This window comes from Etheostoma cragini, chromosome 17, assembly GCF_013103735.1.
Source record: "Etheostoma cragini isolate CJK2018 chromosome 17, CSU_Ecrag_1.0, whole genome shotgun sequence".
NCBI lineage: Eukaryota > Metazoa > Chordata > Actinopteri > Perciformes > Percidae > Etheostoma > Etheostoma cragini.
In genome coordinates this window covers 22,155,036-22,172,773 of record NC_048423.1, presented here as the reverse complement: position 1 = coordinate 22,172,773, position 17,738 = coordinate 22,155,036, and the positions used below count along the sequence as shown (strand labels likewise).

The 17,738-nt window shown below is 41.6% G+C and overlaps 1 protein-coding gene across 1 annotated transcript in view; it reads right to left on the bottom strand.

The window, feature by feature from the left end:
* Window positions 1-18: 18 nt before the first annotated feature.
* The window catches only part of dntt (deoxynucleotidyltransferase, terminal), a 105,338-nt gene continuing 87,618 nt past the window's right edge, over window positions 19-17,738 (bottom strand). Inside the window, exon 11 of the mRNA XM_034899267.1 lies at window positions 19-1,075. Within this exon, the coding sequence (XP_034755158.1) occupies window positions 989-1,075 (87 nt within the window). The 3' untranslated portion in view covers window positions 19-988. The remainder of the gene's footprint in view (window positions 1,076-17,738) is intronic.

The following is a 17,738-nucleotide window of genomic DNA, read 5'->3' as shown; positions in this document are numbered from 1 at the left end:
CCATACCAGACTCCAGGAGAAGTCAGAATGACCCAAATTGCTCAAAGGGATCAATAAAGTTTCCTCATTAGTGAATTATTGCTCTACACAGCCACGGTACGGACACAAATCTTGATAAGCAAGCATCATACATAAAACATAAGCCTAAGTCAAACCAATACCGTAATACATGTTTTATGCACTGGAGTCGGAGTTGCTGCTGAATGCTGAGACCCATTCATGTGGTTAGTGGACTAATTTACCTTCCGTCTGAATTCTTCTTGATTTCCCGGTTAGTTGATTGCCTCTAATTTCATCTGAGCATCTGGGAAAGGGGGATTCATTGTGGAACAAGAGCAGAGACTGTGGGTCTTTGGATTGCTGCATGCCAGCTAAATGATCTCCAGTGGACGCAGGCTTCAATGGGGGCTAAATGGCGACAGCGAACGCTCCTCTATCTGAAGCTCATTACCCGCCTCTCGATTCCCCCAGAGACCTGGCTCAGCTTCACATCAAGCACTTTCCTGCCAGGAGGAGGGTGATTACAACATTTTGCTTAACAAAAGCTCGCTCCCCCCTTCCCTTTTCTCATCGTTTCCTGTCTTCCCCATTCGCTCTGTGGTCACCCACTTCCATCTTACCCTCTCCTCTGTGTTTCTTTCAGATTTCCTCTTTCCTCTGCCTACACCTCGCCGGCGCCCGAGGGGATTCACACTCGGACTGATTTGTCTTTGTGTCCCGCCTATGATTATAACACTCAGAGACAGGCAGGCCGTGAATTGCAGAGGAGAGTCTTTACTAGCTAACAGACAATAGTGAATAAGCAGAATTATGAATCATACATCAGTCTAGACAACGAGAAGCACAATAGCAGTAACAACAAAAACAAAACGGCATGGAAATCAAAAGCTGTTTGAAAAAGAATCACAGGAGAGCCGCAAAATGGTAAGCAGATGGGATAAACGGTGATGTGCGCACGATTGCTATCCAGTCAGGGAACAGCCGAGACCTACGCATTTCTCAGCCAAGGCTCGATGTACTCAAGACCCAGATGGGCAAAGATGTCCTTTTCAGTCGTGGCTGCCAGGAACTCTTTCTAGAGAGAGGACAAACAAACAGAAAGTCAGTGACTTGTGCAGGAATGTGCAGGAATTTGCCTCTGTGAAAGAAGAATTTGAAGAATCTGAATCAGAATTAGATGTCTTGCCGGTAGTAGCACTAACAGTACTAGGAATTTGTTTTGGTAGATTGTGCATACAGAAAACAATGAATGCAGTAACAAATAACACATACATACATACATACATACAACTATTTAACATTAAGAAGAAAGAAAGAGGCTCTATTATCGATAATGTACAAAAAAGTGCAAAAAGTTAAAAAGACAATAGGATATGTGGAATGTGCAGGGGACAGGATGTAGGATTAAGTTTCAAATCCATTGCAAGTCTACAAAATCTCCATTTTGAGCTTCATTTTTCCCGAAGATTTGGGCTGATCATTCTGTCAATCACTTTCTCGATTAATCGGTGAGTTGTTGGGTCTATAAAATGACAGAACGAATGTCGATCAGTGCTTCCCAAAGCCACAAATCAAAAGATATTCAGTTTACTGTCCCAGAGGAGTTAAGAAACTAGAAGAAGAAGAAAAAAATCAAATTTAAGATCCTCGGATGAGATTAATCAATTAATCAACAATAAAAATAGTTGGCGATTAATTTAATAGTTGACTAATTGATTTATCTTTGCAGCTTTACTGAATGTGTCCATGTCTTGTACTTCCAGCCTGAACTGAGCTTGTATTTGGACTCCTTTCTCGGCAAGCTGTCAATATCAATTTAGGATTTTATTCACCCAGTTTGTGCCAAGGCTCACACTTGCAGTGATTGTGCCGATTTACATTTGCCCGTCCACCTCCCCTCCAACCCATAAACACTCTAACCTTGCTCTAAGTGATTGCACTCGTCAGCACATGAGTACTTTCCCTGACAAATCACGACAGTGCTATTAACTGCTGGCCGTCCACCAACGCCATGTGATGGGTAACGTCTCTACAGGAGTGGTGACGGGGCCTGACTCACCTTGAGAGCGAGACAGCCTGGAGAGAGAGGACTGCGATTCTGACACATCCAGCCTCAAGTGCGAAACTGGACCTGACGTTGCAAAGAGATGGCAGAAAAACCAAGAGAGGGTCGGCTCACACTGCCAGCTGAATGGCAGAGATAACCGAGATCAACTAGTTGGCAGCCAGGAGAGGGAAAACACTACAAGGCTCCGTCTCCCAACTTCCTGGCTTGTAATTTATAATGCACATGACAGGTTGGGCATGCGGCGGGGAGGTTTGGGTGCACACTGCATAAAGCTCTATTCATATCACAGTTCTTTTAAACCACTGTTCTTGGAAGAAAGAGTGAAAGTGAGCCCACTGGAAAGGGCCAGGAAAATCCCCCAATGAACAGTGTGCACACAATTTTGGTATGGAAGTGCGGTGAGTCAATGACGTATGCATGCATAAGTTATTCCGGTTTTGGCCCTTATTGCAAAAAAGACAATATTCCGAATAAGATGTCAACATGGCTAAAGAAAGTCAATATTCCACTAATATTGCATGCGGCCGTGCAAGATGTTTTCAAAGTTTTCCACCAGTGGCAGACTTTTTTTAACCGTGCGAACACCCTTCTTCGTTGCTTCTACCAGCTTCTTAAAAACATTGGTGTTACGATGTTTTCACATACCCAAAAACCTGTTTATGTTGTTTGGGTTCCAAATAAGTTTGGCTAACGTGGGGTAACCACTGGCTGTTTGGGCTACATCTTTGTGGTATAATACATGTTCTGAAACAAGCTTAAAAAACCTTTACCCATTTTAAAATCTTTTTATTTGTTGTAGGAGAACTTATGCTGCCATGTAGAAGACCATGATCTTCTTCTTTGTCTTTTTTTACGTTTTGACAAATGCACCCTAAAACGTTTGTGCATTAGCTGCTAGTAGCTGCTGTTTGCACTCAATGCAATTACTTTTGCACTGCCAGACCTATCTCCATAGCACTTTCAGCCAGGGTATGGCGTAGAGTACACCGCTTAAAAAACGCCCTGGCTTGTTTGCATTCATTTTAAACCAATCACATCTGTTCCGGGTGGTGCTAAGTCTCGGATGCAGCAACTGTGTCCTTGCAGAATGAAGGCTGGAAATGGCAGAAGGGGAGAAGTATGTCAGGTTTTATCACAGAAATGTACATCCGTTCAGCCAAAGTAACATGCAATTATGTGAGAAAGGTTAAAAGGGTTTTTGTTATTGGGGTAGAGGATTAACCTCTTGGGAGATTTCTTTTGGAGAATGCAGGTTTTCACTGATGACTTACAGTATATCTCTGGAATGACCAATGTGTGGATTCCTGGGTATTTTGTGTGTGATGTCTGTGTTTGGATTGCCAGTTTTGAGGCAAACTGCACAGATCAGGCTTGACTTAAAATTTCACATGTCAGACTTGCTGTAATACCTTGGCTATAACATAAATGCTTGCCACAACTACAAAAATAAGACACCAGGTGTGTTAACCAATCATCTCCTTTAAGGTCCACTTCTGAAAATCAGTGGACTCGGAGGTTGACTTTTTTTCTAGTCCTAATTTTCTCATGCATACAAAACATTTAATCATTGCTGTCCAGAGAAATGATATCGCTATTTAATCAAAAAAAGGTGTATTGTTAGTGAAAGAGTTTTATATTTGACAGAATCTACCCTGAGGCCCATAATGAGGCCCACCTCTGCCTGTATGTTTCGTTGTGCTCATAACTCATTTATTGCTCTCACCACTCAAAACACGTGAAATGCAGAAACAGATTGATGCAAGTTATGATGCGGTAAGCTATACTTAAACATACAGGTGATAAAAAGTGGAGGAAGGAGGAATGAAAGACAACAGAAAAGAAAGAACACCGCTGGACAAGGCTGATGTGATTTAGAGCAAATCCCTATTTCCAACAACACAAGGCAGGGCTTATCGTTCAGAGGGCAACTCAGGAGATCCAACTAAAGGAAAAAACAACAGGGTACAGATGAGATTCTCAACATTTCCAATTTAACCATTGTCCTGGATCAGGGCTAAAGCCCTCCCACCGCGAACTGTCCACTTTCTCAATTCGTCCAATCCCCACATGCCCCCAGGGAGACGCTACTTTATTACTTTTTTTGTTACTTAGCACAATACAGTGTGGGCTCTCTGAGAGAAAAATTCACTAGGCTTGTGTACCTCTGAGTTCTTCCCTTAAAGCTTACACAGGGAAGCTACACTTGAAATGGCAAAAAAAGCAGCTTTTTGGTATCTCAAAAGGAGATTAGAGTTAAAGAACAGAGCGGGGGATAAAGTAGAGGTTATCTGTCTGAGACACTCGGGTTCTCCATGACTGGCAAGGCATCAGCCCTGTAAGCCAGAATGGAAGCCGTGTGTGTTACTGCGAGCCAGTGTCCTTGACTTAATAAGCTGCTAATCAGCTACACGTTTCTCTGTCCACCTCGTAATGACATCCCTCATGGACGTGAACACATATCAGTTCCTGCAAAACATCTGCCCCTTCTCTGCTGCCCGTCATCCTCCTTCTGCCACCAGGCCCAGTGTTTGATGGATGGAGCTGATGGACATGGCTGCCTGCCCGGCTCTGGCCCGACTCAGCTCACACACATCAAGAGAGAGAGAGAGGAGGAGACTGAGAGACAAAGAGGAAACCTGGATCGCTGCTCAACACTGTGCTGCCAGCAAGCGTTCGAAGGACAGAAACATGGAGGAAGCTCAATATCAACCCAAATGAGCAAAACCACTGAAGAAGAAAAAAAAAAAAACAATTAAATATTGTTGGCCTGATGTCTGAATATGCAGATTATAATCAACTATACAGCAACATAGTGAAATGCACATATGTTATTAGCTTGATTTTGATTGCAAGTTGTCAAGTTGACATTAATTTAAGCTCCAATTTTGGAACTTCCATTGGGATTTTGAGAAAACTAGAAGAAAATTGTTGGCCTTTGTTTGTCATTGGTGATAAATACTTTAAAATACTTTTAAATACTGAAATTGCTCATGTTTTTTATTATCTGCTGGCTGTGTAAATAGCCTTCTCATGAACGGGTTCATATGACATCGCTTGAAAACGTATGCACAGCAATTTGTATGATATCCTGCAAATTTACGACGCTACTGTCCGGCACATGCCAGTTAAGTTAAGCGGCCTTTACAGTTAATTTTAGCATACAAAAGGTGAGTGTGAGCTGGGTGAAGACAGAAAGATCTTTTTTTAAATTGTGGTTTGGGTGTACTCCTGGGACACAAACACCTGTTTCCTGGGTGAAAGTCTTGTGTTTCTCTTTAACTTCTTCCAAGTTACAAACTCACCCACTTGAAAAGCGCTGTGCTTTAGGACCCATCCCTCCACCCTAAACTCCTCCTTACATGGATCTTCTCTTTCTTAAATAGCGGCAGTCTATGTGGCGCATACAGTAATACATGTGTGGAATACATATGAATTACAGGGCATTCCTTTTATTAGCTATATGTAAGATGGTTGCTGAGAAATGCCTGAAATGAGCTCTTGCTGGCTTGCTGGAAACTATGGCCTCATCGCCATCGTCATCCTCCTTGACTTTTCTGCAGCTTTGGATTCAGTTTCCCATACCATCCTTCTCCATCGCCCTTTCTGAGCTCATCTGCCTCAGTGGCACAGCACCGCCCTAGTTCCGGTCCTCCCTCACAGACTGGAAACTATTCATCAACCTAAATGGCTCCAACTCTGATCCGGCACCCTCCAACCATGGCGTGCCCCAGGGCTCTGTGCTTGGTCCTCTACTGTTCACCAGTCACATGCTACCCCTAGGTGATATTATCCATAAACATGGACTCAACTTCCACTGCTATGCTAATAAAATTCAACTTCATATCAGTACTCAACCCACCTCCCAGCTCCCACCCACACAACTTGTCAACTGTCAAGAACTCAAATCATGGATGACCACAAACCTACACATTCAATAATAATGAGATAGAACTCAGGGTGGTGGCCCCTGCAACAGTATTCAAGTATGTTGGATACGTGGCCATGGTTGTGGGTGGCTGTGGATGGATTTCTCTATCTCTAGACGTGCGCAGCCTGGGCGTCATCCTGGATTCCACTCTCTCCTTCCGGTACCACATCAACAGCCTTACCAAGTGCGCCTTCTACCACCTCACAAACATCTCACAACTCCGGCTTTCCCTCACACATTCAGTAACTGAGAAACTCATCCATGCCTTCATCACCTCCTGCTTATATAACTGCAATGGTGTCCTGTCTGGACTGACCACCAAGGCCCTTAGCAGACTGCACTATCTCCAGACTCTGCTGCCAGGGTTCTAACCAAAAAGCCCTGGCAGCACATTACTCCCATCCTCCAACAGCTCCACTGGTTGCCAGTCAAGACACGCATCACCAACAAAATCCTGCTGCTCACCTCAAAATCTCTCCATAGACTCTCACCAAAATACCTCAACGATCTCCTCCATCCCTACACATTGTCACGTTCCCTGCGGGGCTCTGACAAGGACCTGCTGGACACCCCCCGCAGCAGGTTGCGAACTTTTGGGGACAGGGATTTCTCTGCCATTGCTCCCACAATCTGAAACAGTCTACCGTTCCATGTCCGCCCTGCCTATCCCTGCCCATGTTCAAAAACATTTCTTTTCACTAAATCCTTTGCCCCCCCCCCCCCTTTTATTTTGGTTTAAGCAACCTTGGGTACCTTGAAAGGCACTATGTAAGTCCAAGTTATTCTTGTTATTAAAATAGGCAACTGTTTCACATAAAATAACAGTTATGTACAGCAATAATAAGGCAACATGTCAATGTTTTACAGCTTGTTGAGTTGCCTCCAAGTGGCATACAAATCTACTAATGCAGGTGCAAAATGTTTTGCAGTGTATGTGATCATTAACAAACCCAACAAAGTGTTTTTTATTTACAATGAAGATTTGTGGTGGTTTCCTGTATGCACATCTATTGCAATGTGAACTGTTTATGTGTGTACAATTAAGAGTGTTAAACAATAGAAAGAAATAATATGCAAGGTAATGATCTTGTATAAACGCAGCACAGATATTAGGCAGTATCAGACAGAGAGAGATATCTTTAGAAACACAGAAACAAAAGAAAAAAAAGTCTGCAAGCCAAAGGTCATGGAGGGAAGTATGCAAACACAACTTGAAATCAATGCAAATTCACTTACAGCAACTCTGGTAGTAAAATGTGTCTGAACAAAAAAGCCTTAGTAAGTGTGCAGTCATCTCACTTTCAGTACAGACTGTCTGCTTGGACACATCAGCAATAGCTGCTTTTCAAAAACTTGAATATTGAGGTCAGGCTGATGGCAGATGCACATTAATCTTTCAAATCAGGTTTTCACGAGTCAAAACGGTAAGAGGAACCTATTCAGAGAACAGTATTTTGTGTCTCAGGACATAGGCCTTTATATAAACAGGCCAAGGTACACCTGGATCACAGAATACCCATTCAAAGCCAGAAAGTGTTTTTCTCACCTGTATCAAATCAAATCAGCAAATCAGTCTCCTGCTTATTTATCTGGATTTCTTCTATTCACTGACAGTTAGAAATAGATTACTTTTTGCAGAGAGATCAAAAAGAAAAGAAAAAAACCTTTGATTGCCTTTAAGTTAATTTTTCTTTATTGCAGCACACAGAAAAAGGGCTGACAGGGGCAGAAGAAAAGCGGTAAGTCAATTATGCCCTTGTGTCTTCCTCCTGCAACGATCTGCCGCACACCCACTCTTCCCCAGTGCTCGGGGTCTGCGAGAGCTCAGTACACAGGACAGCCGGAGCAACCAGCGAGGGCACAGACACCTCACTAATCACACCGGCAATTAGCGCAAGCATCATAAAGCACTGCTGCCTATAAAACAGCTATTGAGTTTAGCGTTGCCGTCATTACCTATCCGTCCCCAGCTTGCTAATCAGCCATGCACTGGACAGAGAGGCAGACGGCTAGCAAATAATGAATATCTAGTCACAAACAATGAGATCCTCACTCTGCATTCTGTCGTGTTATGGCTCTATGCTCCCGTGGAGGAGTAAACATTTGCAAATCAAAGTTATTTACTTGATTAAGCTGCCCAAAGGTAATGAACAGATACAGACTACAGTAATAGAGATGTGTGATAAAAAGCCCTATGTTTTTCAAGTGTCCTTGTGATGTAATGTTGCCTAAGTAGAACTTTTAAATGCATATTTCCATTTGCATGTCATTGTCATTGAATACAGGACTTGCAATGAAGCAATGACAATTATACTAAAGACATATTTCTTCACTTTCTTACAATATATGTGGGAGCTGTGGCAAAACTGCTCTTTGATCATGAAAAGAAAACTGTCATTTGCTAGTGCTTTAAAAGTTCACACAACTCAAATATTAGGGGGGATGAATCTTCATTGTCCTCACGGTTCCATTAAGACAATCCTGTCAACGATTCGACTTGATTCAATATACCGGTGCGTCAAAAAATTCAAGGAGTCAGGTTTGTAAGAACTCCCCTCTTTGTTGTATCTGTTCTTCAAAAAGACACTTCCTTCTGTCTGAACACAGCTGACAAAAAGCAAAAACTAAAACACGGAAAATCAACAACAAACATCAGTAGGCTAAAATCAATTATGGTCTGTCGCTGGATCGATGCGGAATCGTCCACATTGATGCAATGCCTTATTTTATCCCTATCACACATACTGTATATTCAAATTAACTCTAGTTGTTTTCCTTTGATATTGGCCTTGAAATGTTTTCTAGTACTGTATATGTCTCACTCAGTTCCACATAAACAGCGATCAGTTATGCACTATATTATCAGGTGCTACAGAGAGAATGTCTGAACACACCCAACGCTGTTGACCCTTTGTCACAAATGTTCAACCAATATGGACAATATGTTGACCATGGACTTTCTGTACATTCATTACTACAGTAAAGATTAATTAGCAACACATATGTTGTTCACTGAAGTTAAAACAATGAATCCCCCATTGTTAGTGTAACTCCAAACTAATGATAATGTATCCATTTAAAGGCAATACTTTAGCTTTAACTCCTAAAGAGTCAATTTTTAAGTACACTTATTAACTTAATAATTTCCCCCTGACATATAACATGTCAACTTGGACAACTGACCTTGCACGTTCATTTGCTTCTGTCAACCTTTTAATTTGCATTCATTAGGGTATAATCTTCCTAAAGTTCATAGCTGAAGTTTGGAGGTAACTTGTGAAGTGTGAGAATGGCTGTCTGCCACGGTCGTATGAAGTCCTGTCTAATCGGTGGAGCCTGTAATTGTAGCTTGACTCTTCCTCACATGGACCCAAACAGAACAATCTTCTAATGATAACAATAAATTAACTTTCCCTGCTCCACTGAAGCTCATAAATAATTAATTGGTTTGTTGAAGAGTGGACGGTTTTGCTTGACCAAATTGCTTCCTGCTCCAGACAGTGTGATCAGATGCTGCTGCCTCAGCACTCCTCTCATTCTGCTCAATTAAAACGGCACATCGGCAAAATATGAGCTGTGTTGGGGAATTTTAATGACACGTTTTTGTATGATATGAGCCAGGATCATCTGATTCATTTGATCGGTCACACCACTGGAGATGCAGCAAATCATGGGATTTGGTAGAAATATGCTATTCCTGAAGGTTAGAAATGCAGGTTAAGGCCAAAAATGATTACAAAATTAATGAAGTAAAGTTCTTTTTGCAAGTTGTGAAAACATATTTAGCTGTTTTTTACCAGATCCGAGTGAAATGTAGCCAGGGTTCAAAATGAACTTTTTGGTCCACCAGCCAAATGGCTAATAAATGTTCAAATTTTAACAGCCACCCAAAGTTGATGGTGCTAATCTTAAAAGATAATTCCGGTCGATTTCAACACGTAGGTCTATTGCTAGGAAATTAGAGTGCTCTCAGTAACAAGAAAAACTAAACCAATCGGTGCTGTCTAAACCGTGTTATCCTTCTGCTAGAGATAGCACCCAACAGGCTCAAACAGGACAAGTTTGAAATTTGCTTTTAGCCTCTAAACAAGTTCAAAATGTCGTTAAAATGCCTAGCCATGTGCAGTTCCTTTTGAGTGAACACAGTGAATCTGACTGCTGTAGATTTGACAGAAAGGCATACAAGTTGTAATCCATACTTCTGTTTATTTCCTGTTTTCCGGTGAAGTCCACATTAGTCGATTGTCAAACTCATACAATCCAATATTCCAAAACTGTATTTTTTTACGGGCAAAAAAACTTTTGTATTTTGTTTTGTTGTTGGTATGTCCTTAGTTATGACTAAAGAGAAACAGACAGAAACCTTTAAACCCTGAGTATATACCTTTGAAACAAAGCTTCTGATCCAAAACACAACATTTTTAGGATTGATGTCTACCTGCAGTGTGCAGTTTATTTCTTGCTAGGCAATGTACACTTTGAATATTCCCTGTCCAAAAATACACATTTTTTTGTTTTTTAACTACTGTATTGTATGCAGATGCTGTCAATACCAATTTCCCAAATATTGTTTTGACTTTAATAAGTCCACAAACTGTACATGGGCAAATTTATCTATTGGATGCTGATTGTGATCAAACCGAATATACGCGCTCCCACAGTCAGTGACTGCATTCAGTTTGAGTCTGCAGCCAGCAGTGATGAAAGCACAACACATAAATCAGCCAGTGGTTTCTTCTATAAGGGTACTCAGGCTTCTATTTTTGTGACACTGCATTGGTGGGCTTTGTGTTGGCTTTTTCGGTAGATACACATTATTTCCTTTGAAGGTATTCATCTTGCATTTTGGTAACTCACAGTGATGGAGATTGTCCCATTGGGTAGCAAAAGGTGCAATATAGTGTGTGTCAATAATAATCAAGCAGTGCTGGGTAAATTTGGTGTCAGGGCTGGATTGTGGGTTTACAGAAAGACTCGGTCAGAGTCTCATGGCAGATGAAGGAGTCATTGTCTGTGATATTTTCATGGCTATACCAAGCAGTGCACATATAAAGAGATTTTAAAGGTCCAATGTGTAATATATTTTCTGTAATAAATCAAAAAATGACCCCAATGCATCATCAGATATTAGGGAAACATGCTAAGTTGAAATACAATCTTTTCTGACAACAATGCTAATGCCAATATTTTCTCCTTTTGTAATTTCCTTTCCGTCTATTTGTGTTTCAGCCTGTGTTGGTATCAGCTACCCAGTTTGACAGCCAGGCCGGGTTGCCAGATATACCTGTGAAAAGCTAAACTCAGTTCGCTACAGCTGTAACTTTAGTACAGCCATAAAAGCAGCAAACAAACAAACGGGATCAACGGAGACAGATTCTACCCGACCTAAGAGAAACAACATGTTTTACCAATTGCGTAACACAAACCCGGGTGAATATTGGAGGTGTATTTGAAAGATTGAGACAGATTAGAGCCCAAAAGGACACTGAGTTGGCTAATTTCCTCCTGAACAGACAAGCATTAGCTTCAGGCTAATTTATGACGGCTACAAGGGACGGGAGTACCTGAGATGTTTACATACATGCAAAAACAATAAGACACAACCAGTAAAGTGATCCAGACTGGACCTGGCTAACGCCGCCATGCTCACCCTGCTAACTGCTTATGTTATCGGAGGAGCAAGCAAGCGGGACACGGCTAATGTTATCGGAGGAGCATGCAAACGGGACACGGCAGTTTACAATGTGCAGCGCGTCCAGCGGCCATAGCCGACAGCGGTGAGCCATTTTAAGCCAAGAGAGGGGGGGCTGTAAATTGGGAAGAGAGGACCGTGAGTTAGCTGTGCGTTTAGCGATTGTTGCAGTAATTCTTAGCTAATAAAGGTTGTATTTCAATCGGGTGGAGAGTACGGCAAGTTGTTGTGTTTTTGGCGGTTCCTACTGTGATTTTAAGCCAACTCTAAGCCGGACTTCTATGACCGGTTATCTGCTCCAGGCAGGAAGTGTTTTTTTAAGCTACTGCAGTGTTAACATTGTCGCATGTAGCTACATGCAAACGGGAGTGAACAATGTGAACCTTGGATGCCAGTGTCGTTAAATTCTCCCCAATTCCGGGTCACATTACTCCTGAAACATGTCTGGGCTTTGGAGTATTTGGTTTAAAAGCCATATCTGTAATTTTTGACTGTAGAAAGTGATGCTATATTCCATTAGTGTCCTCTGCTAACTGTAGTAGCTACATGTGCCTTTACTGCTGGGACATGTCCATTTCTGTAGTATTTGGTTTAGAAGCCTTTATAGGTAATTTTCATGGTACAAAGTCATGCTAAATACTAGTGGAACAACAGCGTATGCTGCTAGTACAAACACAAAATACATGTACTAACCTGGAAATGCTATATAATAGTTGCCCTTTAAAACTTAAATAATCTCCATTTTACAATGTAAATGTTTTATCCATTGCTGTGCTTGTAGTAATTACCATCCAGCACAGAACTGCCAATATGTGTCATGAATTAAAAGGCTGGCAAATACCATCAGTCTTATTTCTGTTATTTTGCCAGATGTGCTATCTCCTCCCACGCCAATTTAATATAAGGTACTATATAGTTACTTCAGAGTCACGTTGGGAGAGGCTTTTGTGGCAGAAAATCTTTTGTGGTGTATGTTTGCTCTGAGCTATTTAGTCGCTTAGAGCAGACTGCTGTGAAAAGGAATAAAAGAAAGAAAAATCTGATTTTTCATGAAACACGACACTGGCTGATTAATGGATTCTTCCTAAATGCACCCTGGTTCCAACCAAGGTTGGAATCTTTAATGTCTGTTTGCAAAACTAACTGAATGAAACTAAAACCGAAAATGACTTAATTTTCATCTTTGCCAATGTCTTTCATAGAGTAAATAACGTCTGTTTTTACAAACATAGAGTTTCCAACTGGGAACCCAGAAATTCCGACATTCCATGTCAAACTGAACACAACGTAGTCCATGCCCCACACCTGGTATCATGGGGGCACCGAAAGTCGGAAGATAGCGCAAGAGTCCTTTTTGAATATGACTGTGTCAAACAAAAGCAAGTGCCTCGCAGTGTGAGGTGGTAAAATATTGAAACATTTTATAAAAGGAAAAATAATCCTATGAATTTGATAGTACGTTTGAGACAAAAGGAACACATGGAAGTTAACCTAGCTTACCTTAAAAAGGTAAAGTAGAACGCAAAGCCCGCTTTCCCCGAAACAGAAGCTAACCCTGGTACAGGGAATGGATGGATGGGTACAGAGCCAGGCAACATGGCGGAGACAACTGTAGGACAGAGACAGTCCAGTCTCATTTGTGTACAGTTTACGTTGATGTTGTTAGGGGCGGCTGTGGCTCAGGGGTAGAGCGGTTGCCTGCCAATTGGAAGGTTGGTGGTTTGATCCCCGCCCCTGCAGTCATTGTCAAAGTGTCCTTGGGCAAGACACTGAACCCCGAGTTGCCCCCGGTGCTGCGCATCGGAGTGTGAATGCGTGTGAATGTTTATCTGATGAGCAGGTGGCACCTTGTACGGCAGCCCCAGCCACAGTGTATGAATGTGTGTGAATGGTGAATGTTTCCTGTAGATGTAAAAGCGCTTTGAGCAGTTGTTAAGACTGGAAAAGCGCTATATAAATACAGCACATTTACATTTATTTTCATTGTAATCGTTGATTATGAATTTGGAAGTGTGTATGTCAATGGCGAGTTGCGAGTAGTTTTGAAAGTTGCGGATCATGTCCCCACAGCTGTGGATCGTGTGTGGCGGTCCGTTACCGTTTTGGTCGCTGGTGTGTGGCATTTCATTTCCCGATTGTTGCGTCCCCCAGAGAACCCGGATCATGTCCATGTACACAAATCAATTAATCAAAATTTACGTGACCATATCACAAAGTGGCACAAACTGGCAACCGGAAAACTGGTTAGTAAATACGCAGGAACACCAAAAGCGGGAGGAAGCCTTGGTTAATATGTGGATTAATACTGGGACGTCTACACAACTGTGTGAATCTTCTTTAGTCTGTTATTTCATTTATTTTCCAGGCACACATCACTTACACATGGTGTCTTGTGTAGACTGTTTACATATCTGTGCTCTTCATATGTACATTTCATGTACTGGAGTTATTGTTGAATACATTGTTGAAAACATATTTCTAAAACTGTTTTGTTGATTTATTGTTACACAATATCTTTTTCAGACCTTTTTGAATTTTGCCCCTGACAAAAATCACAAAAAAGACTCAAACTAAGCATTTTTAAAAACATAAAAATTAAACTAAACTAGCAAATTAACAAATTAAACTGAATTTGAAAACAGAAGCCAAAATGCAATAAAAATAAAAACTAATGAAAAATCCAAAACCATAATAACCTTGGCTCCAACACAGTGTCACTAGGGCCACAAGGTGACAGAAAAACAGTTTCCACATCCTGTGTGCCCCTGCACCATTACACAAATAAAGCCTTGGATGAGATGCAGCTTTGTATCTTTGCTTTGCCCTCACAAAATTTGGCCAACAAACCTCAGTTGTTGGTTCTGCAAACAGAAAATGCATTATCTAGGAGGGATCTGATCAACAAACAGTGTTTATACGAAGCTCATGTCCAACCTTTCATGAACTGGGTACAGGCTGAGTCATCAATGTGTGACGGCAACTGACAACGTGGTTGCCAAACAAAACATTTACATATTTTATTAAAACCTGATCAAGCCCTTAATGTGCCAGTCGCTATCAAATGTAGTTAAATTAGTCAACAATTATATAATTGCAGGCTGTACACACACACCTAAACAGAACATGACTACTAACACCTGAGGAATGAAGACGTATTTTGCAAAGATTTGGAGTCCCTGGCTGTGTAGACTCTCCAAGATTCTACACAGAGAAGAGATTCTCCAAATCTTATTGGCCTAATAATAACACAGATACAGTCAGTTTATAGTTAAACCTGTCCATGTTTAGTTCAATACAACAACTAGTCCCATTTGTCATCCAGTGCATGGGAGGAAGTCCCAGGTGCTTCCCATTGGGAAAGATAAAGGAGGTGGTTGTGTGGGAAGCAGTTAGCCTCATTTGAAACTCAAAAATACTTTGGATAAAACACAAATCTCATCTTTGTGCAGCTCGTCCTAGCTTATTTTTGAGTATGGAATAAGCTTACTGCTGCTTTCTTTTGGTCGACACCAACTGTCCTTACACTGCATGTGTTGAGGAGGACATTGGAAAACTTACAAGCCACACAAAGGTTAGATGAAGAGTATGCTTAATTGGAAGATCTGTCTCGTGTCGTATTACCGTATGGTGTAGGTTCTTGTGTTCCACTTTGCTTTGTGCAGAACGTTACATTTAGCTGACGCTTTTATCCAAAAGCACCGGTGGCACAGCAACTCATGGTTAATCAGGGGACTACTGCCCCTGTAGGGGTGTCTGGCAGCGGCGCCCACAGAAATGTTTCATAAGGGTGGTCTTATGGGGCCACTTAAATACTAGGAACTAGGATTCCAGGATTCAGGATTCCAATTATGCTCTCTGCCGTTAGTTTGACCCGTCCACGACTTCAACTTGCCTCCAAAAGTGGAGTTATTGCTTTTTTGCTTCATGCTTTGTTTCCGTCATAACTTCCATGGCCATTAGAGGGCGCAGTCACTATAAACATGAATATGAGACGTAATTGTTGTTGTTGGGTGGGTTGTTTTTCAGGGCAGGACCGTCTCAGTTTATAACATAGAATTATCACATCATGATTGTTTCTTTGGCTGTTGCAGTATTGTATTAAGCTATTAACCAAGTAATTATCATAGTGGACAACAGTACGGATTCGTTCAGTGACAGGGATTCAATATAGTCAGTTCAGTGTTAAAAATGTGCGCGTACATGTATTGAACACATTTTGCAATACGAACTCTCCTTTTCCTGGTATTCTATATTGACGCCAGCCATGTCTTTCAGAGGGCACAGTAGCACAGAGACCACAAATAAGCGTGAACCACCCCAATGATTTTTCAGTCCAGTGTCCCTGTAAATAAATCATGGGGCACACTGAAACGAGAGCCCCGGACGGACGGATGGCTGTGCCACCGCAAGGGCTGTGTCAATTAATGTTACATGACAAACGGACAGGACCCAACACCGGGACTATCCTGAAACCTTCTGCCATTCACTTTCATCAATAATGGATTTGAATCTGTCTCCTGAGTGAGCCGACACCCTGGTTCAGCCCAATCCCCTGGCAGCCCCAGCCTCCCAAATCTCCATCTCTCATTATATTCCCTTCTTTGTCCTCTCCTTCCGTAGCAAGTTCACAGAGTCAACTCTTTTCTTCTCGTTGCCCTGTAATTAAAATAAAGGACTGCAGGTTGCAGGATTTGGGGGATAAAAGCATGCTATTGAATTTATTTATTTTTTATTAATGCAAAAGGAAGACTCAACAGAATATATAAATGCTTCCTATACTTTCTTTTCACCAATTAAGCCCTGGTACCAAGCACTGTGTGGGTGGATGGGAGGCTGGAGACATTGATGTACAGTGGGTGAGGTGGTGATGGTGAAACGGGTGACGGAAGAAAGAGGAGGTGGAGAATTTCAAGTGCAGCAAGAAAAAGGATAATATTCATGCAATTATCTTGAATGTCTTTTTCTTCTTTTAGAAATGCTCCCTAGCTGTGTCAATTACTCTTCTCCCCCCAATTCACCTCAATTCCAGTCTATTTTTTAACATTCCCTCCTCTATCATTACCCCCCTTCTGTCAGGCAATAGCTGTCAATATGATTTATCATCAATGCTAACTGATGTAGTTGTCCCACTGTGAAGGCTGATTAGATGACCATCCTGCTGATACAGCCTCGTCAGGGATAGCAGTCTACAGGAATGACAACAAAACCTTCCTGTCTTTTTCCATCTCTTCATGTGTCACTCTGTCTCTTCCTCTCTCCCCTGTTTTATTGTCACAACCGTTTGCCTTTTCTTAGCACATTCCCACATCAAGCAACACACACCAGCCTCTTAAAGCTCTTAAAGCACCATAGGCAACCCTTTGACAGAAAAATAATACTTGTCATGTCAACATAAATCCCAAATTGCAGCAAAAAAGCACAAAAAATGTCTGCTTTACTGTGATGTTGTAGATTTGGGCGAATTGATTCAGAAAAACAGTGGTTTCAGGCAAAGAAAGTGATGAATTGAAATATGAGACTGAAGTAGAAACTTTGTGACAAGCAGCAGTGAGAAGCACTTTGTGAGAAGTTTTTTTCGCCTGTTCCATAGTTCACTGATGTCGTTTTACATGAAACAGCTTCAGTTTAAAACCAGCATGCAGATCTATTATTTATCATTTATTGTTTTCTTGTAATTATGAAGACTTCTGCAGTAGCATGTTGGTTTTGTTAGCAAATAACGTTTTTACAACATCTATTGGCTACACAAAAGGCTTATTTGTCTCAAATGTTGTTCACAAATCTGTCTAAATCTGTGTTAGTGAGTGTCCTTTGCCGAGATAATCCACCAACCTCACAGGTGCGGCATCAAGATGCTGATTGGACAGCATGATTACAGCACAGGTGTGCCTTAGGCTGGCCACAATAAAAGGCCACCATAAAATGTGCAGTTTTAGTATATTGGAGGGGTCCGAGGGAGGGGTATCTGGTGTTAGGGTTAAGGTAAGGGTTAATCTGTGAAGAGAACACTTCTACAATTTGCCAGACGCCATTGAGAGAGAGAGAGAGAG